Source organism: Mus musculus, chromosome 2 (assembly GCF_000001635.26).
Source record: "Mus musculus strain C57BL/6J chromosome 2, GRCm38.p6 C57BL/6J".
Taxonomy (NCBI): Eukaryota; Metazoa; Chordata; class Mammalia; order Rodentia; family Muridae; genus Mus; species Mus musculus.
In genome coordinates, this window is record NC_000068.7 from 132,683,627 (window position 1) to 132,704,711 (window position 21,085).

General features: G+C 46.0%; 1 protein-coding gene, 1 long non-coding RNA gene and 1 pseudogene across 8 annotated transcripts in view; 1 reads left to right on the forward strand and 2 right to left on the reverse strand.

Moving 5' to 3' along the window:
* Nucleotides 1-3,304: 3,304 nt before the first annotated feature.
* Shld1 (shieldin complex subunit 1) overlaps nucleotides 3,305-21,085 on the forward strand; it is a 64,125-nt gene continuing 46,344 nt past the window's right edge. The window contains exons 1-3 of one of the 7 annotated variants that reach the window (XM_011239798.2): nucleotides 3,357-6,602; nucleotides 6,972-7,102; nucleotides 8,324-8,505. In XM_011239798.2, coding sequence (XP_011238100.1) covers nucleotides 6,564-6,602; nucleotides 6,972-7,102; nucleotides 8,324-8,505 — 352 coding nt within the window. In that variant the 5' untranslated portion in view covers nucleotides 3,357-6,563. The other 6 variants (NM_001358260.1, XM_011239800.2, NM_001358261.1 and 3 more) reach the window with 6 other exon arrangements.
* On the reverse strand, nucleotides 10,078-15,058 carry Gm38455. The gene is made up of 2 exons (XR_375002.3): nucleotides 14,850-15,058; nucleotides 10,078-11,227 (listed from the first exon to the last, which is right to left on the reverse strand). It is a non-coding gene; the product is annotated as a predicted gene, 38455 (long non-coding RNA).
* Nucleotides 11,115-11,679, reverse strand: Gm14097 (predicted gene 14097; annotated as a pseudogene).

Consider the following 21,085-nt stretch of genomic DNA (forward strand, 5'->3'; position numbering starts at 1 on the left):
AAATTTGATTCCCAGCACCCACATGGTGTCTTGTCTTACAACTACACAACTCTCATGATGTGGCCCAGGCTGTCCTGCAACTCACAATGCTCCTGCTTCAGTCTTCTAAATGTGGGGTTATAGGCACACACCACCACACTTAATTAACGTGCTGTGTTTTGCTGATTAAAACTTGTTTTCCCTTTTCTGTTTGGAGATGAGACGCTCCAGGCCAGACTCAAGCCACTCTCCCACTTTAGCCTTTTGAGTGTTGGGCCATGCACTGTACCCAACTTAAGATTCTGCTTTGGGGGCTGGAGAGATGGCTCAGCGGTTAAGTGCACTGACTGCTCTTCCAGAGGTCCTGAGTTCAAATCCCAGCAACCACATGGTGGCTCACAAACATCTGTAATGGGATCCAGATGCCCTCTTCTGGTGTGTCTGAAGACAGCTACAGTGTATTTACATATAATAAATAAATCTTAAAAAAAAAAAAAGATTCTGCTGGCTCAGCAGTTAAGAGCACTGACTGCTCTTCCAGAGGTCCTGAGTTCAATTCCTAGCAACCACATGGTGACTCACAACCACCTGTAGGTAGTGGGCATCTGATGCCACCTTCTGGTGTGTCTGAAAACAGTGACAGTATACATGAAATAAATAAATCAAAAAAAAAAAAAAAAAAGCCAGACGAATGCCTTTAATCTCAGTACTTGAGAGGCAGAGGCAGGTGGATTTCTAAGTTCGAGGCTAGCCTGGTCTACAGAGTGAGTTCCAGGACAGCCAAGGCTACACAGAGAAACCCTGCCTCAAACAAACAAACAAATAAACAAACAAACAGCTTCTGCTTCGATGGCTGCTTCAGCCCAGAACATGATGAAAGAGGATGGTTAGGAGCAGGCTACAGGCCAGACAAAGTTATTACGGTCTCAGACGTTTGCTCCAGGAAGCTCCATAGGAAAAACAACCTTCATCATGGAAAAAACTGACACCAAAACACAGGAGCGGTAAAGCAGACCCACACACTGTTTACCAAATGAATGAGATAACAGGCAAATGGCAAAGTCTCTGCTTCACTGATAACAGGTGGTAAAGCCAAGTTTGGGTGTCATTGTTGAGTCAGGTGTGGGTGGGGAACGAGAGATACTGAGAGCAGGGAGGGGGCGAGAGGGGGAGGGCCTCACCCATTCCTGACCACAGCAGCACACCAACCTGGCTCACTGAACTGGGATCTGGATGGAAGTATGCAAAACATACTTGTCCTTGCCCTTCAGAGAGCTACTGCATAGTGGGAAAAGAAGGAAGAGCAAAAGGATTTAAAGAGATAAGTGGAAAGCGAGGTCTCTTGGAAGGAACAGTCAACGCCTATTTGACAAGTCAGGGGAGGTTCTGGCAGGGAGAACTCTCTAAAGCTGATATCTGAATATTATAAGGACCAGAAAGTAGAAAAAACTGTTCCTAAGGAATGAAGCTGTGAGGAAGGAAAACTCAGGGCAAGAAAGAACAAGCAATGAAACCAGTGTGGAGGAGGTGGAGCTGGGGAGAGATGAGGTCTTTGTCTGACATGGTAATTTGAACTTGCTTAGCCCAGGGAATGGCACTGTTAGGTGTGGCCTTGATGGAGAGGGTGTGTCACTGTTGGGGTGGGCTTTTAGACCCTCCTCCTAGCTGCCTGGAAGCTAGTCTTCTGGCAGCCTTTAGATCAAGATGTAGAACTCTCAGCTCCTTCTCTAGCACCAAGACTGCTTGCACATGACCATGACTGAACCTCTGACATTGTAAGCCAGCCCCAATTAAATGTTGTCACATATGAGAGTTGACTTGTCTCTTCACAGCAATGGAAACCCTAACTAAGACATGTGCACACACTTTCACAGTATATAGTATTGAATGGCCAAACCTCAAGCACTATTTGCTTTTATTTTATTTATTTATTTATTTATTTATTTATTTATTTGAGACAGCGTTTTACTATCTATCTATGGCTGGCCTGGAATAGATAACTATTTATTTATTTATTTATTTATTTATTTATTTATTTATTTATTTATTTATTTGAGACAGCGTTTTACTATCTATCTATGGCTGGCCTGGAATAGATAACTAGACTAGGATGGCCTTGAGTTCACAGAGAACAGCCTATTTCAGCCACTTGAGCAGTGGATTCTAAAGACATTTATCACCACAACTGGCTCAAGCACAACGCTTAAATATTTTAAAATATTTTCTGTGTGTATGCCTGGTGCCTTTGGAGGTTAGAAAAGGACAATGGGTTCTCTGGAACTGGGTTTAGAAAAGGATGTCAGCTGTCATGTAAACACTGGAAACTGAACCCAGGTCCTCTGGAAGAGCAGCCCATGTTCCTTACTGCTAAACCATCTCTCTAGCCCCTAAAGCAGTAATTTGAAAACATTCCTCTAACTTGCAGGACTCCTAATGTGTGGGGTCTCACCCAAAGGTAGGGATCTGGAGGGGCTGTAAATATACTGGACCCCTCAAGACTATGGTGGGGGAGAAAACCGTCCAATTAAACAGAATTGTTTTAGACTAGCTTTTTACAGTAGTAGGCCCAGTGGACAGAACCAAACTGGAATGGAATCTTTTGTGCTAAGTGCCACTTAAATGAACTTGAAACAAGCTTGCTTTCTCCATAGTTCTGCTCAACACAATCTCCTTTGTTTAAACCTATAAGGATAGTACCCTAGAACTTGGGCTTTTCATTCTCTTTCCATTTCTCCCATAAGAAAATATGGGACGTCTCCCCATAAGCAGATCCATGCTGCTCTAGAACTCTCCACTAGCTCTAGGCTGAGTTTGTTCTGGTTGTGTGCTTTCTTGAGAGGGGTGGAATTTGGGACCAAATTCCAGACACCGATTCACATGCTACGCCATATCCCCAGCCCCTCGAATTTTGTCTTTCAACAGTCAACCCTTTTGTTCTTTTGTGTGGTCCTGAAATTTTAGCCCGAATAGAATCCATGTAACAATATTAAATTATTCTTAATGCTGTCTGAGAGAATTTTGCTAGCCTAAAGCTCCTGATCGTCTTGCCTCACAACGTCCTCCCAAGGCCTCGGGTTCAGACTGTACTTCCAAGGCCAGTTTTCGTCTTATGTCCTTTTTAAGAGACTTTGCATGTTAACAGTTTCCCAGTTTCTTTGGAGTCGGACAAGGACACTTAGAGCAACTAAATATCCCAGATGACCGTCCTGCTGCAGGAGTTCAGGCAAATGCCCTCAGTTAAGATGGCCGCAGCTGACTTGCCTTGACCTTTTCTCGCCTCAGCAAAGACGGGTTCAACAACTTCCTTTTAAACTCTGCTTTTCCCATAACAAAGATGGAGCCAGCGCTTCCGGTTCCGGGCTCTTGCGGTCAGCCGGTGAGTGACACGGGGCTCTGAGAACCTCTGCCGGTTTTTCTGCCGTTCTGGAGGGCGGTGGGAAGGGAGCGGGGAAGCGAGGAGGGAGGGGGAGGAGCGGATGGTTTATTCCGCCGGTTTCCCTGGCACCTGCCCCGCCCCGCCCCTCCGCTCCAAGCTCCGCCCACTGCGCTCTTTTTACCTCGCTCTGGAATTAGTAGAGATCAGGATTAGTTCCAGTCAATTATTTATTTTGGTTTTGTTAAGGCTTTTATGGTTTTGGTTTGCATATATATATAGTCTCTCTACATAGCTATGGTTGTCCTGGAATTCACTATGTCGATCAGGCTGGCCTCGAACTTACAAATAGATCCTCCTTCCTATGCTGGCATTAAAGGCGTGGGCTACCAGGGGTCTATTATAATTTTAAACAGCAGTATTAGTAACTTGATGTTTCCATAAAAATCAAAAGTGTAAACTACAGTCTGTTTTGTACGTTAGCCTAATTGTGCACTTGTGATAACCCTGGACTGTTCTCATCACGCCAAGGAAAACTATTTATTGAGGAACACAGTCCAGAACCAGAGAGCTTCGCTCCGCCCACCACTTGCCCCTACCCCAGTCCTGGGCTATGACCAGAGTGCTGTCTGTCTCTAGGGTTGTTTAATTTGCATTGTATATAAACGGAATCAAAAAAGTATGTGGCTAGATTCTTGGGGCAGGGATTTGCAAAGCTTGTTTTGGGGACTTGAGAGAATTGCATTCCATGGATGACTTAACAATGCCTATCTTTATGGAATCGTATTGCATATTCTTATTTTTATGTTGAAAAGGACCTTCCTGTCTGTTTTCTGAATTTCTCCATCAATTGCCCATCAGTGTGATTCTACTTTGGGACTTACCTTTCTCTTTCACTTCTATGTCTTTGTGTCAATATTCTTGTCTTCATTCCAGGATCTCCATCACATCTGACTTGCACTATTTGTTTTGTTTTGTAGGGATAGTTTGGGCATTAGTAACATCATATTTTATTTTTTATTTTGTTATGTTTTATTTTAGTTTATTTTTAGGACAGGGTCTCACTATGTAGCTCTGGCTGGCCAGGAACTCACTATGTAGTTCAGTGGGCTCTAAACATACAGAGCTGGGCTTATGTCTGCTAGAACTAAAGGCATGGGCCACCACCCCTGCGAATAGCACCATCTTAAGATACTGGCTTCTGGTGCACGAACAAGGAAGGTCTTCCATTTCTTTAGTGCATATTTAACATCTTGTGCATATTTAATACAGCCGTGTTTCATTTCTGTGCCCTTACAAATGGAAAAGGTTCTTAATTTTTCTTTTGAGGTTGTATCACTTGTCTAAAAATACAAGTGATTTGTGTATGTGTTTGGTCTTGTATCTTGCAAACTTGTGTAAGTTGTTTATTTAAAAATTTTTTTTTGTGGCTTCCTTGAGGTTTTCTATACAAGATCATATCTGATTTTTGTTTGATTTTTGCCCTGGGGATTGAACCCAGAGTCTGGTACATGTTAGGCAAGTACTTTACCACCAAGCTGCATCCCCTGCCCCTGTGTCCTGCAAAGGGGGATAATTTTATAGCTCTCTTTCCAACCTTTCACTGCCTTTTCTTGTCTAACTGTGCTGTCTAAAACTTCCAACACAACACTGACTGGCCATAGCAAGTGGAGACGTTCTCATTTTGCTTCTGATTGCAAGATGAAAGCATTTCGCTGGCCTCATTGAGCGTTCTTACTGTGGGTTTTCGAAACCACTCTTTTTGAGGTTGCAGAAGACTATTTCTAGCTTGTTGAGTGAGTAATCGAGAAACTATATTTGTCAAAAGTCTGCTTGAGTCTGTGGTACTCATCAGTAATGTGCTGGGACACGCAGAGGGCTTGGCAGGGGCTGAGGGCTGAGGCTGTCACTCAGTAGAATTAGTAGAGTGCTCGCCTCTCATCAACAAGGCCCTGGATTTGCTCCCCAGTCCTACATAAACCAGGCACACCTTTAAGCTCAACTCAGTGGGAGGGGAAAATAGGAGAGTCAGGAGTTCAGTGCCTCCCCCATACACAGCAAGTTCAGTGTCAGCCTGAGCTACATGAAACTCTAAAACAAAACAAACCAACAAGAATGAATAACATGATTTTAAAATAAAACAGATTTGAATTTGGTGGGGGGGGGGTGGAGGTTAGTTCCATCTAGTCCTGACATACAGTCATTTCCTTCTTTTTTTGGTGTGTTTGGGGAGGGAGGGTGGCTGTGGGAAGGTGCACAGGTTTGCTGAGTCTAACCGAGCCATACCTCCAGTCTCTGGAGCCATCTCCTGTGTGTGCACTGCTAGATGCTCTGTATGTGTGTCTGTGGTACAGGACTGTGTACTTCCTGTGATGGGACTGTGGATATTGATGGGCTGCCCTTTCCCTTTGTCTTTCTTCCTTTTTCTTTCAAAAGAGGAACTATGTGAGTTCGTTTTACAGGCCTAGCAGTGTAGTTTAGTGGTAAGGAAGGCCCTTGGCTGGTGTGCCTGAGGACCTGGGTTCAATCCCCCAGTTCCCTCTGTCTCATCGTTTTCTCCTGTGCACATTCGCTGAGTCTCAGACAGTATGTTTAGGAGAACACGTGCAGCTGCTTATTTTATGGTGCAAAGGATTCAGCTTTGCAGCACGATTTTTTGTTTCCCTTTGGCACAGTGCCCAGCATGGAATTTTGGGCATTTAAGTGATTCAAAATGCAAACCAAGACTATCACATCAGGTATTCTTTTCGTTGATGACACTCAGTTTGATGTTCTAACAAGGCTCCTTTGAAGGCAAGCAGAGTATGCTGGCTCATCTATGACCTCTACACTCCCTTCCACAGGCCTCCTGCGCAGGGTTACGTAACGGAAGCAGAAGCCAGAGGTGCCATGCAGAGGTCCCTGCTGAAGCTCCAAGCTCACTGAGCTGTTAGAGCGCCTGCAGAGAGACGGGATGTTCTGGGTTTTTTTGGAAACCTTATCTTTCCACTCCTTTTAGCAGTGATCAGCTGATACCTTGGCAGATCTTCTGCCTGCGCAAGTGTCTGCAGCGTGTGACTGGGTGTCCTCAAACTAGGACCTGGCCAGACGTCAGTGTTGATTTGTTTTCTGTACTTGCTGCCTTTGCCTGATCAAGGCTATCACACTGAGGCTGCTCACTCTGAAGGCCTTCAAGCTGAGCGCATTCACTGGGAGCAGCTTCTACGGTGTAATGATAGGATTATCTGCTCCACGCACGGGGTCATTGCAGGTGAAGCACTTGGTGCAGGGGGCGAATCCACTATACTGTTGACAAATGTGATCTAGCCTCATTACACTGCTCATCTTATTCTGAAATTGCCTCGTTCATTAAACATATGTCTTTGAGATTTTTCAAGTTCTTTTATTCTTTTTTGTGTGTTCTGTCATTTCAACAACTGTATAGTATTCCTGCCTTTAAATAATGCTTTCTTCCAAACCCATTCCTCATCTTCTTTAAGTCCATTGATGACACAGCCAGCCGTGGCATCCAAGCGATCTCTTCTAGCTGCTTCCTCCTTAACTCCTTTCTCTATGCATTCACTTGTTAAGTTCTGATCTCCTTTTGTTCTTAATCTCCCCCCTTATTCTTGATTCGTAGAGTCATTCTCCGTTACCTAGACTACTGCAGGAACGAGTGTCTGTTGCTCCTGGGATTGCCTGTAGAATCCAGTACCCCACAGATTCAAGACCCAGGAAGGGAAACACTAGTGTTTTCTTGTTTGTTGGTTGGTTAGTTTTTGTTTTTAAATTTTATTTATTTTATTTTTGGTACATGGGTGTTTGAATTTGTTTTTATGTTTGCCTTCATGTGTGTCTGTGTACCATGTTCATGCAGTGCCCTCAGAGTCCAGAAGAGTGTTAGGTTCCCTGGAACTGGAGTTACAAATGGTTTCAGTTGTAAGCCACTATGTGGGTACTGGGAATTGAACCCAGGTCCTCTGGAAATATGGCCAGTGATCTTGCCTGCTGAGCCACCTCTCCAGTCCTAACTTAATTCCGAGTTTTAAGCATGAACTTTTCCAGTGCTTCATCGAGCAAGCTACCTTGGAGGACTTCAGAGTTCACCTAGAGACTTTCTGTATGTAAGATGCTGACTGAAGCCAGGCCCTGCCTCTCCTTTCCAGAGACGACAGCAGCGTAGGAGACTCCAAGGCCATGTAACTAAGACCAAACGGCTTGCTAGTCAGTGTTCAAATTATCCTTTGTTGTTGGTAGTTTGTCTGTCTGTCTGATTTTTCAGATAGGGTCTCGGATTGTAGCCGAGGCTGACTCAAACCGGCAGCAGTCCTCTGTCTCCTGAGTGCTGGGATTACAGACCTGAGCAGCTGCACCTAGCATAAGTGATCCCTGAGTGCTGGGATTACAGACCTGAGCAGCCGCACCTAGCATAAGCGATCTTTGATGCTCATTTTAAACTCCCAGTGCCCTGTGATGATTGTGGTTCTAACATGGTTCTTCTTCCCCTTTTTCCTCCTCAGCCCTTGGTTTTATTTTATTTTATTATTCTGAGGCAGGGATTCCTCTAAGGGTCCAGGCTGGCTGTCCTGTTTCAGTCTCCTAAGTAGTTTCCATTATATGCCTATAACACTAGGCCTGGTTTAAACTGATTATTATTCTTTTCCTTAATTTTTTTTGCATTAGCATACAAAGTAATATGTGTCATCCTTGCCTCTTCACACAGTCAGTCAGCCTCCTGAGTATTGGGATTACAGGTATTTGTCATTATGTCTGGCTCCTAGCTGAAATTAGGACTGATTTTTCTCAAGTGGGAGTATGTTTGTCTCACAACGAAGGGAACTTGGTACCCAAACACTAGATCAAAGGAGAAAAGAAGAAAAACCATGACGTAGGGGAAGAGAGTAGCTGCTCTTTTGGCGTCCTCGGGCTGTGCTTTGGTAGCTCCTACTCCACAGACCCTGTGACATGGGGCTGTTTTTCCTCCCCTCATAGGCTTATGGAATCCCAGGCAGCCACACCCAGCAGCCTGTCAGGAGAGAGCTGTACCTTGGATCTACCCGCGGTGTGTGACACCAGCAGTTATGAAGCATCCCAGAGAGTCAGCCAGGGAAGCAGCAACTCTCTGAGTTCTCTGGAATCCCATCCTTTCCTTTCTTCTTCGACTACTGATCCAGGTAACAAGCACAGTTTGAATTGGCCAACTTTAAGAAAACAACTAGCGGCTCTCTTTTCCCCCTTCTCTTTCTGCTGCCATCTCTCTCTCCCTCTCCCTCTCCCTCTCCCTCTCCCTCTCCTTCTCCCTCTCCCCCTCCCCCCCTCCCTCTCCCTCTCCCCCTCCCCCTCCCCCTCCCTCCCTCCCTCCCTCCCTCCCTTTCACACATTGGAAAAAAAAAAGAAAGAAAAAGAAAAAACCAGCTAGCAGAGGCACAGACATGTGGTCATTCTTACTATGTAAGTTACCTTACATAGGAAAGCACTTTACCCAGAAAGCTGTGGGGAAGGATTTCAAAACCTCCCTGAGTAACAGGATGGTGTTCAGGAACTGGGGGTGTGGAGGTGAACGCCCAGGTCCTTCTCTCACAGAGCTCAGAGTTTGGGGAGATCCAAACACAGTGTGTCTAAACAAAGAGGAGCAGGAAGGGAGGCAGGCCTTTGTTATTTGTTTCTGATGTCTGTCCAGATGCACTCAGTGCAGGAGGACACTTGGTTTGATAAAGAGAGTAGGACTGTACTTTGTTCTTTTAAGACTGCAGGAAATAGCAGTATGCCCTACTGTGTGCTGAGGAATGAGGAGGATAGAGGCGTCAGTGCTTCTCTTGGGAAGTATGCTCTGGACTGATGCAGGGTATGAGTGTATAGAAGCTATGGGGGGGGGGTGTCTGTGTGTGAGTGTGTGAGTGTGTGAGTGTGTGTGTGTGTGTGTGTGTGTGTGTGTGTGTGTGTGTGTATAGATAAGGGCAGCTTGCAGGAATCAGTAGCTCTTGCCTTCCACTGTGTGGGTCCCAGGGATTCAATTCAGCTCATCGGGTTTGAGCCACCTTCCCAGTCCCTGTGCTCTGGATTTAAATAAGAACCTTACTGTAAAATTTCCTGACTAGATTGCAGAAGTTGATAATTTAAGGCTAAAGACAATCAGCAAGCTGGAAAGCCTGTCTCTTCCCCATTAATTATCCACTCTATAATCCACAAACCTGGATTCAAATTTAAATGTGCCACTTGCTGGCTTAGAGCTTGCTATGTAGACCCAGGCTGGCCTAGACTAACCTTGACCTCACAGAGACCCATCTACCTGCCTCATCCTTCAGAGTACTGGGATTAAAGGTGTTGAGCCACTCGCTTAGGCTAGGCTTGAGCTCCCCCCACCCCCTCACTCTGCCTTCCCAGTGCTAGCAATGCAGGCACACGCTCCATGCCTAGCCACCTGTACTGTCCCTGCAAGAGCCTGTTTTTGTTGTGGTTGGTTTGATTTTTATTTCCATGTTGAGTCCATTTGCCCTCCTATTATGGCATGTTTCTAAGTAGTCAGAGCTGTGGATTTTCCCTCCATAGCCCGTCAGCAGATTCCTGTCAACAGTTTCATCTTTTTTTTTGTTTGTTTGGTTTTTTGGAGACAGGGTTTCTCTGTGTAGCCCTGGCTGTCCTGGAACTCAACTCTGTAGATCAGGCTGGCCTCGAACTCAGAAATCTGCCTGCCTCTGCCTCCCGAGTGCAGAGATTAAAGGCATGTGCCACATCACACCCGGCCCTTTTTTTTTTTTTTAATTTATTTATTTATTATATGTAAGTACGCTGTAGCTGTCTTCAGACACACCAGAAGAGGGCATCAGATCTCATTACAGATGGTTGTGAGCCATCATGCGGTTGCTGGGAATTGAACTCAGGACTTCTGGAAGAGCAGTCAATGCTCTTAACCGCTGAGCCATCTCTCCAGCCCCAACAGTTTCATCTCGTTCTGACGATTCTGGACCAGCTGTGTGCTCAGACCCAGGCTTGCCTGTACTTTGATCTTCAGGGCTATCCCCACAACTGCTGTTCAAGCCCAGATTCTTAACAACTCCAGTTCCTAAGCCAACTAGATGTTAGTTTTTGTGTCTCCTGTTCTGTATTGTTAGGACATTCATCTTCTGAGGAGTCTCCCAACTGGAGGGTCATTTGGGGTAGCTCTGCAGTGTTCTGTAACTTCAGTATGCACTCAGGAGCCCTTGACAGTGTTCATGTGGCTGGTGCTTGGCTCCAAATATAGTCAGCTCCGAAGAGCCTGCAGAGTATGCTGGGGGCCTCAGGATGGAGGCCTGATAATGGCCTCCCTAGCTATTAAGTTAGATAGGACCAGAAGCTGAGTATGAGAATCCGTCATGGGCTGAGGGTCCAATTGTACAGCTTGCCTGGCACGCCCAAGGCCCTAAGTTCAATCCCAACACCAGAAAAAATAAGAAAGATAAATTATAATTCAATCAAATTAACCCTTTGTCACCATCGCCATGAAATTCAGGCATGAGTTGGTAAAGAGTGGAGCGTACAGTCATGGCCTGGGGCAGCCTCCACACAGTGATGTAGTCAGCGGGCATCCTCCAAAGCCCAGACATATGTCATGCAGAGTGAGCCCCAGGTGGCTTATCTGAGGCAGGGCCTCTTTTCTAACTCCTGGGAGGGTGGTAGGGGGAGAAGACGGGCTTCAGGGTTTCCGTTCTCTTTTGTTTGCTTGTTCATTTGAGGCAAGGTCTCAGTCATAGCACAGGCTAGCCTGGAACTTTACAGAACCGTCTTAGAATGGGGACTGGCACCTCTTCCCAACTTCAGATTTCACAACCTGTCGAGCGGTCATGACCTTGGTTGATGGTGAAGCTTTCTGCTTTCAAACCTAGATGGTTGGCACTGTGCATTGTTGAGCAGCCACTGGAAAAGTAAAGTTAGTAACATTTTAAGTTTTAAGCAGAGCCTCCTTATATAAAGGTCTCGAAGACTTAGCACCAGAACCATCTATGTGCAAAACCACTGTTTGGGCGGGTTTGTGTGTAGTCTCTGCACCTTCCCTTAACATGAATCAATTTCATGAGAACTCACTGTCAGCTCTATTGGAGGACGGAAGAGTCGTGCATTTCGGAGGCTGGAAGCGGAGTTTCTACTGGCATTATAGTCCCAGTTTCCTCCCACCCTTTCTCTGTTTGCACCACAGTTTACAAAGCTGGTGGATGACAGGGTTTGCCAATGGTCCACAAATAAAGGCTAGGTACATATCCTGGGTCCTAGACAACAGCTCTTGTATGTACTGAGTCTGCAGCTAAAATCCCAAGCTGGTAGACTGCCTGTGGGGCATCAGGGTCTTCATTCATGGTGGGGGGAGAACTCATCGTCTATGCCATGTACGTGAATAAAAATCTTAAATTTCCCCAGAGCCCCAGGCACCCTGAGCCTGCTGCCCACAATGGACGATGGACTACTGAGCCCAGTGATCCCAGGCTGTGATTTCTCCAAACCCACCTGACACAGGGACCCGCAGAGCCAAGATGCTGGCTCTTTTAACTTCTTCATCCCTTGATTGTTCTTCCCCAGGCACGTGGCCTCCACCCCATCTGCCCATGGGATGAAGCCTGCTCTGGCGCCGGTGCCTATGCTCATGTTTAGGAACCAAGATGACAGACACTTCCCACCCTCACTGCATGTGTCTAACCCCATACCTCCTTCCATGCCCTGGAAGAGGCTGCTAGTGGCAAGAGGAATGCGGTTTTTTAATCACTTTTTAAGAGATTAAGGAGTTATAAGGATCCCAGGAATAAGTTAGGAAAACCTTGAAAGTTTCTTTCATTTCAGTCTGCCTAAATAGCTGTGTGTCTGTCCTGAGGTCATCGGACAGGCACTTATCAGGAAGTACTGTTGAAGTAAACAAGCATTGCCTCACACAGGCATGGTCATGAGACTCCTCCCCATGCCTGCCCTGGTAGATAAGGTGAAGACTCCCTGCTGCCAAGAGGTCTTCCTGGGGCACACCTCCACCCCAGCGTGTGTCTCTGAGATTGTGCGTTCTCTTTGGCAGCCCTCCCTAAGCCCTTTTGCCTCATTTTCAGGACTCTGTAATCTGGTAGCCATGTGTCTTAGTCAGGGTTTCTATTCCTGCACAAACATCATGACCAAGAAGCAAGTTGGGGAGGAAAGGGTTTATTCTCGGCTTACACTTCCATGCTGCTGTTCATCACCAAAGGAAGTCAGGACTGGAACTCAAACAGGTCAGGGAGCAGGAGCTGATGCAGAGGCCATGGAGGGATGTTCTTTACTGGCTTGCCTCCCCTGGCTTGCTCAGCCTGCTCTCTTATAGAACCCAAGACTACCAGCCCAGGGATGGTCCCACCCACAAGGGGCCTTTCCCCCTTGATCACTAATTGAGAAAATGCCTTACAGTTGGATCTCATGGAGGCATTTCCTCAACTGAAGCTCCTTTCTCTGTGATAACTCCAGCTGTGTCAAGTTGACACAAAACTAGCCAGTACACCATGTTATTTGTTCAAAACAACCAATACAGCAGTGGTGCAAGGCTGTCCAGGTGCATGACAGCTGAACACAGACCCCTGGGCCCACCCATTATATAAGCCTGGACTCCTGTTTTAGGCTGAGCCGACTCTTAATGCCTGAGCTGCCCGATTCCTCGTTAGATGTCTCCCTCTTTGACCAACTCCAATCCATGGGCTGTAGAATGAGACCCATCCATCCCCAGCAACTTCAGACTTGGCAATGGGCCTGAACTTCTTGCCTGTTAGATCCTCACTGGCCTGGCTACAGGACAATAAGCAGGAGCCAAGAGCCACATTAAGCAATGAACTATCTCAAAGGCAAGGTCACAGGTTCCTTAGGGCATGTCCTTCCATGGTCTGTTGTGGCTTAATAAGGTAAGATAGGCCCTGTAGCCTACCGACCTTCCCTGGGCCACGGAACCTTTGTCCTGCAGATACCCACAGAGCATTCTGACACAGCACAGTTCTCTCTGCAGTTGTTTAGGCATGGCAATATGGGTGGAGGGAATCTTAGCGCTTTCCTCAGACTAGAACTTTTTGTCTGAGAACAGTGCTGGGAACTGGGAATGTAGAGGCAGACTTGAGAGTTAAGCACAATAACTCTTTGATGATTAAAGGCCCCTTCTGGCAGGTGACTGTAAACTTTAACAGTGCTTTCATGTCCCTTGTGGGGTTTTTTTTCTTTCTGTATCTGTCAACATCCCAGTCTTCAAAGATATTCAGATAATGTAAAATTTTAGAATAGGTAAATATGCCTTATCCTGTTTATAATTCCCATGGTATCTCTTTGTAATTCTATAAAACTCTGTTCTCATAGTGAAACAATTATAAACTCTTAACAGTCGGTACTTCAGACTGGAAGTTACATAACTATAAAATTCTAGGTTTGGGGCTGGAGAGGTGGTTCAGTGGGCAAAGCACTTGCTGAGCAAGCATGGGGACCTAGGCTCTCAGGTACACAGCATCCGTGTGCAAACTGGGCGTGGTGGCCGATGTCTTTAACAGGCCTCAGGCTCCTGAGTGAGCTGACATTCAGGACTGTTCAGCTGTGTCTTCCTACAGTGCAAGGAAAAGCCTTGACTGGTGTAGTCCAACAGACACCCAGGCCAAACTCCCAAGAGGCAGTAAGGGAGGATGAGTTATTGTGCACTCTGTAGATGCTGTGCCATAGGCATTTATACACATTCGTGTGTGTGTGTGTGTGTGTGTGTGTGTGTGTGCGCGTGTGTGTGTCTGTGTCTCATCTGTGCTGTGTCTGTGTGTGTGTGTTGCTGTTGCTCCCAGACAGCAACCCCAGGGCTTCCAGCGTGCTGGACAATGCCGTAGCACTGTGCACCCCCCGCATGTTGTGCCTATTGATTCTTAGAGCCACCCCCAAAGAAGTCCATACTGTTCTGACCTCTGTGTGACCCCTGAGGAAGCAGCCTTGGAAAGGCTGATGTGTTCAGGTTTGGTCTCAGGAGTGCTAAAAAGACTCAACCCTGGGTCAGGTTGACTTCAAAGGCAGGACTTTAAAGGCAAACTCGAGGTCTGCAAGGACGGTAAAGTGCTAAGCCTAGAGCACTCGCAGTCACCCCTGCCCAGCCCCCTCCTGCCAACTGCACTCCAAGATCAGTACGTCTCAGGGGCCAGCCATGCCACCCAACTCACTTGAGACACAGATACACACGCATAGACACGAACACAAATACACATGCACAGACACAAACACACACATATACACTCACAGACACAGAGACACACAGACACATAGACATCCATACACTCTCACACACACACACACACACACACACACACACTCACACACACTCACACACACTCTCACATACATCACTACCCTTCCTAACCCTGTGCAGCGGAAGAAGCAACCGGCAGCCATCTTCAGAACAGCTGCAGAGAAGACGTCAGAGCCACCGTCTTCGGTGGAAAGCAGGAAAGCAACAGAAACTCGGACTCTAGCTGTTTGCTGGAGTGAATGAAACCCTTCTTTTCCCCAGAAGACATTTTCTCACCTGCCTCTAGGATGCTCTGTTGGCTTTGCCCTTTGAAGTGGAGCCTGGGTTCCAGCCCAGGACTTTGTATTTTAGACACGCGTCACCACTAAGCTGTGCAAACAGTGTCTTCCCTGAGCTGCTGACGTGCTGCAGAGTCCAGCTTCCTGGAGCATAGCCTTTCAGGGTAAATGCTTTTGGATTCGCTTCTGGCTTCCCTGTGCTTGACTGGCAGGCGCCCCACAGCTGCTGTTTAGCTAACTTAGGCCTTGACCTGTGCGTAGATTCTCAGGGCAGCACCTGGTATATAGTAGGTGGTCAGTTAAGGCTGATAGACTGAATAATGAAACCTGTTAAGATTTAAAAGAAAGAGGGGCTGGAGAGATGGTTCAGTGGTTAAGAGCACTGGCTGCTTTTCTGGGGAGTTAGGTTTGATTCCCAGCATCCACATGGCAGCTTGCAGCTGTCTATAACTCCAGGACCAGGGGATCCCACATCCTCTTCTGTCCTCTGTGGCCACCGCATGCACTTGGTGCATAGATGTATGTAGGCAAAACAGCCATACACATAAAATGAGAATTGATTTTATTTTATTTTTTAAGATTTAAGGGAGCTGGAGAGATGGCGCAGCAGTTAAGGTTACTGACTGCTCTTCCAGAGGTCCTAAGTTAAATTCCCAGTAACCCTGTGGTGGCTCACAACTATCCGTAATAGGATCTGATGCCCTCTTCTGGTGTGTCTGAAGACAGCTAAAGTGTACATAAAATAAATACATTTTAAAAATTTTTTAAAAGATTTAAGGATAGAAAGTATTGGTCATGAGTGCCTTTCTCATAAATTTGTGATTTTTATTTTGACACATTCAGGCTGTGTTTGGTCTCACCTATGAGGGTGGATGACAAAGTCCACAAGTTAAAAGTGTGCACGTTTACACAGGCTCTGCACATTTATTTAAACCTTATTTAGAAAGGGACTAGTCCACACTTCTCTGTGCACCCCTACTCACTTTTTTCCTTGAAAAGGGAATACTTGAGGTTGAAATGGTGGTGTATTCCTGTGCACCGGAGGTGTACCCTTGGGAAGCTAGGGGGCAGGGGGGGAAGGAGAACTAAGAGGAGGAGGATTTTGAGACTAGTTTCAACTGCATAGTGAGTTCAAGGCCAGCATGGACTATATAGTGAGACACCTCCAAGGTCAGGGTGTTTGCTGTTAAGTCTGATCCCAGGAGCTCACACAGTGCAAGGAGAGAACCAACTCCATAAATAAATGTAATTAATATATAAACAAAAGAAAATATGGAAACAGGAAGAGCAGGGTAGGAAATGGAACAGCTTTAAAGTTGTATCATGTGACTGAGTGGACTATACTGATCTGTATGCGTTCCTAAAAGAGAATATACTTACTTATTTACTTTGAGGCAAGGTCTTATTGTATATCCCTGGCTGTCTGGGAACTCATTATGTAAACAGGGCTGGCCTTGAACACACAGAGATCTGTTTCCTCAGTGCTTGGGTTAAAGACTCATGCCCCGCTGGACTGCTTCTTTGAAATAGTAGCATCTCATTGTGTTGCCTCTGTTGGTCCTGAGCTCAAAATCTACTGTGCCCAGCCTCCCAAATGCTGTGCTTATAGGTTTGTGACATCATGCCTGAGGGAATTGTTTCCGTCATTATGTGTGCTTGTCTAAGTGTGTGCATGGATATGTGAGTGTAGGTGCCTGAAGTTACAGGTGGTTGTGGGCTGCCTGGTGGGGGGGGGGGCCTCTGCAAGGAGCTCTAATCACTGAACCATCTTTCTACCCTAGGAATTGCTTCTCAATTCAGCAAATATTACTTAATAAGAGTACATAAAATTATAGACAAGGATATTTATTCCCAAAGATAATTTTTAAAGTTTGTCTGTCTGTCTGTCTTTCTTTTTTCTCTTTCTCTCTTTCTCTCTCTCTCTCTCTCTCTCTCTCTCTCTCTCTCTCTTTCTTTCTTTCTTTCTTTCTACAAGATCTTATTATGTAGCTTTGGCTGTACTGAAACACAAAATATAGTCCAGGCTGACCTTGAACTCACAGAGATTTGCCTGCCTCTAGCTCCTAAGTGCTACTTCTGCTTAGGCTTCTGAAACTGTAAGCCAGCCCTAATTAAGTGTTTTCCTTATTAAAGAGTGCCGGGTATGGTGGTGCAAACTTTTAGTCCCAACACTCAGGAGGTAGAGGCAGGCAGATCTCTTGTGATTTGAGCCTATCCTGGTCTACATAAGCAAGTTCCAGGACAGCCAGGGCTATTACACAGAGGGACTGTCTTGAAAAAAGGCAAAAAGTGGTGTGTGTGTGTGTGTGTGTGTGTGTGTGTGTGTGTGGTGTGTGGGCATGGTGTCTTTTCACAGCAATAGAAACTCAAAGACCAATGTTTTCTCAAGAGCAACACCCAAGGTTATCCTCTGGCATTCCTGGTGTGTGTGTGTGTGTTGCTTGCTGTCCTTCCCACTCCTGCCCCCACAGTTGTGCTCCCCAGCTTTCGGTCTGCTGCAAAGCCTTGGGGTAGCCTGTGTGAGCAGGTGGGAGTCAAAGGCAGGTAGAGCTCTGATCTCAAGTCTAGCCTGGTATAAATTGTTAGACTACGCGTCACAAATAACTAAGTCCTCACTTCTGTGTGCGATCCAAGGATCAAAGTCAGTTGGCCAGGTTTTCATAACCAGCACTTGCACTGCTGGTCAATCACATCTGCCTGCAGGGATTTTCTCTAACATAACTGCTTCTATCACATACCAGCCCTTTGGGTCTTTTCCTACTAATAAAATGATAACATTTAGTGGCAGGTAGTTTCTTCCCAGCATGTCATATAAGTTGGTGTTTCCAAGAACTTACTTTCTCATCTTTTTCTAAAATTTTATTTTTTGAGATCCAATCTTGCTTTGTAGCTCAAGCCAGCTTTAAACTCACATTCCCCTTACCTCTGGGGAATTACAAATGCGAGCCACCAAGCCTTCACAAAAATGGTTTGGAAAGTGAGGATTGAGAATTTAAGTTAAGCACGGTATAGAATATGAAGTCGAAGAATTCATCTATGAGCAATGCAGGCTCTCTTGGGTTGAGGGTGGACTGGCTACAATTACTCCCCAGTTTTTATACAGTAATAGCAAGTGCCGAGTTTGCTTCTGCTGCCCTCTTGTGGCTGCTGCTGCCCACAGATTTCTGAGGGCCGGTGGGGCGTGAAATGTGAGTTAAACCTTTTGTCATTCATTCTCTGCTTTGATTAAGATGACAACCGCACCCTCCCACACCCCACCCCCTCACACACACCCCACCCCTGCCATCACCCAGACAGACACAAGCACCATTTGGGTGGAACTCAAGACTCGGGGCACATGTGAAGCAAGAGCTCAGCCTTGAGCTACACACTGCACACCCAGCCCCTCTCTTTATAGAAGCTGTCTACTGGGGTAGAATTAAACATTTTTAGAGACTCCTTTTTTGAAATGAGGTCTTAGGCTGGAACTTGAGCAGCTAATTTGTCACTGTCCCCAATGTCAGCTGTGTTCACTATGCATGTGCGATGTGGTCTAAGAGCATGTTCATGGCATTGTCCATGCATTTACCTATAAGGCTTAGACTTTTTCTTTGGGAAAGACCAAAGGATGTACACTTTCATCTGTTGATAAGATGATGGCATTAAAAAAATCCCCACCCTCCTTTCCCTTCCCAATAATGGGGGTTGACCTTGGGCCTAGTGCATGTTGGGTGAGCACCCCTCAGGCCATTATCCTCTGCCCACCCTCATCCTTTATTTTAATTTCAAGACAAAGCCTCACTAGATTGCCCAGGCTGGCACAGACCTGTTCTAGCGCCCTGGCAGGCCTTGATCTGGGCTTCTTCCTGACTCATTCTCTCTGATACCCAGGATTACAGACCTGATACCAAGCTTCCCGCCCCCGGTGCTGGGGGTTGGACGGGAGGCCTTATGCATAGCAAGTTTCTATCCTGAAGCTCCTTCCAGCGGGTGCTTCTTCCTCTCCCTCCTGACTCCAGACTCACTAAGCATCTGAGCCTGACTTTAAACTCCTCACCCCCCTGCTTCCACCTCCGAAGTACTGAGATCCCAAGTCCACGCTGCCATGCCTTCCTAAATCTAAGAGTTCTTTTCTTTGGAGACATTTTTAATTTTCTAATTATGTATATATGTGCAGGTCAGAAGAGGGTATTAGATCCCCTGGAACTGGAGTTACAGGAGGTTGTGAGCTGCCTGACGTGGGTGCTGGGAGCTGAACTCAGGTCCTCTGCAAGAGTAGCACACATTCTTAACCACGGAGCCATGTCTCCAACCCCCAATCTAAGAAGTCTTAAAGCCACGACTTCCATTTCCTTTTGAGTTCAAGGGCAGCCTGGGCTGTACAGGAAGACCCTCTTAGCACACTAGAATAAACAACGAAGACTGGGTTGAGGGAAAGGTTGCGTGGAGAGCAGAGCTTGACCCCAGCAGCCTTGTAAAAAGCAGAGCGGCCACATTCACCAGTAACCTGGGTTGTGGGAGGAGGTCGGGGCGTGCTGGCCTGACACTGAGCAGAACAGCAAGCTCCAGGTTCTGTGTCAGGGGCTATGTCAGAGTGACAGAACAGGACATCCAGTATCCTCCTCCGGCCCCTGGAAGGGCATGCCCGTACACACCTCATACACATGAAGAAAGAACAGAAAAGAAAGAAATAAATCTCTCTAGAAGTCTTATGTTTGTCTCTATCTCCTACACTACATCGCAGGAAGCCCAGGCTAGCCTTGCATTCACTAAGTAGCTAAGGATGGCTACTTGAACTTGTACCTCTTTTTTTTTTTTTTTGGACTGGGTTTCTCTATTTTGTAGCTCTGACTATCCTAAAATTTGTTAGGGAGACCAGGCTAGCTTCGAATTTATAGAAATCCATCTGCTTTTGCCACCATGCCCAGCTGGTCTTGAACTTCCTAGTGCTGGGATCTTTTTCCAGGCTGGCCTGGAACTTCCTGTAGAGACCTGGCTGACTTCAAACTTGCTCCTCTTGTCTCAGCCTCCTCGTGTTTAGATTGCATACATCACCATGCTCAGCATGTTAATTGTTTTGGAAGAGTAAAAGAAAACTGGGGCAAACAAGACAGGAATATAAATATCTGAACTTTCTGTCAAATTTGTAATTAGACAGCCATGAGCTTAATGTGGCAGACTGATGGCTGGCCCTGATGACCTTCGTTCCTCAATGAGTGGGAGGAAGTATGGCCTTTGAGGTTTTAGGACAGTGGTTCTTAACTTGTGAGGTAAGATCCCTTTGCAGGGTGGGACAACCCTACATAGGGGTCGAATATCATATCCTGCATATCAGATATATACATTGCGACTCATAATGGAAGCAAATTACAGTTATGAAAAAGCAATGAAGATAATTATATGGTTGAGGGTCACCACAACATGTGGAGCTGTTTTACATGGTCGCAGCACTGGGAAAGCTGAGAACCACTGTTTTATCACTTTTTGCCTGGTGTTCTGAGGCAAGTTCTTAATGTCTCTAAGCTTTGTCTCTCTGTGAGTCTCAGTAACACTACCTGGTGAAGTTGGGCACAGTGGGTGAGAGAGAGCGCTCACCTCCCACACCACTAGCCTCTCAGGTAACAATCACAGTTTCCATGTGAAATGTCACCCGCAGGTTCATATGTTTTAACACTTGGTCTTTCCTAGCAGGGGTTTGAATCTTTGGTATATAAGGCCTACCTGGCTGAAAGACTTACAGCCTAACCCTACCTCAGCCTGACCCCTCTCTGCTTCCTGATGGCGGTGTCAGGAGCTGCCTCTTCAGGCTCCACCACTGACTGACCCACCTCAGCCAAAGCCTTACCCACCAAGATGATCTGTTCTGTCTAGAACAGGTGCCAGGGACCAGCCTTGGCATGGAGAGAGGTTCTGAGAGAAGGGATGACTGGAAGCATTGAAGAGAACAGCTCAAAATCTATTCTAACCTTATGAGTCAGGTATCAGTTTTGACAAACTACCTTCTAATTTATGAAGGAATTAAATTTAGCTTCAAAGAAACCAATACATATAGATATGTATGTATTCTCTCTACATGTACATATAATTATGTATAGAGAGGATATATACATTTCTACTGTTTGGTTTCTTTGAAGTTAAATTATTCTATATATAAAGGTATATTTTTCTTCTATATATAATTATATATAATGCATATATATATATATACATACATATATACATGGAAAGAAAGTGTGTGATGTGTGTGTGTGTGTT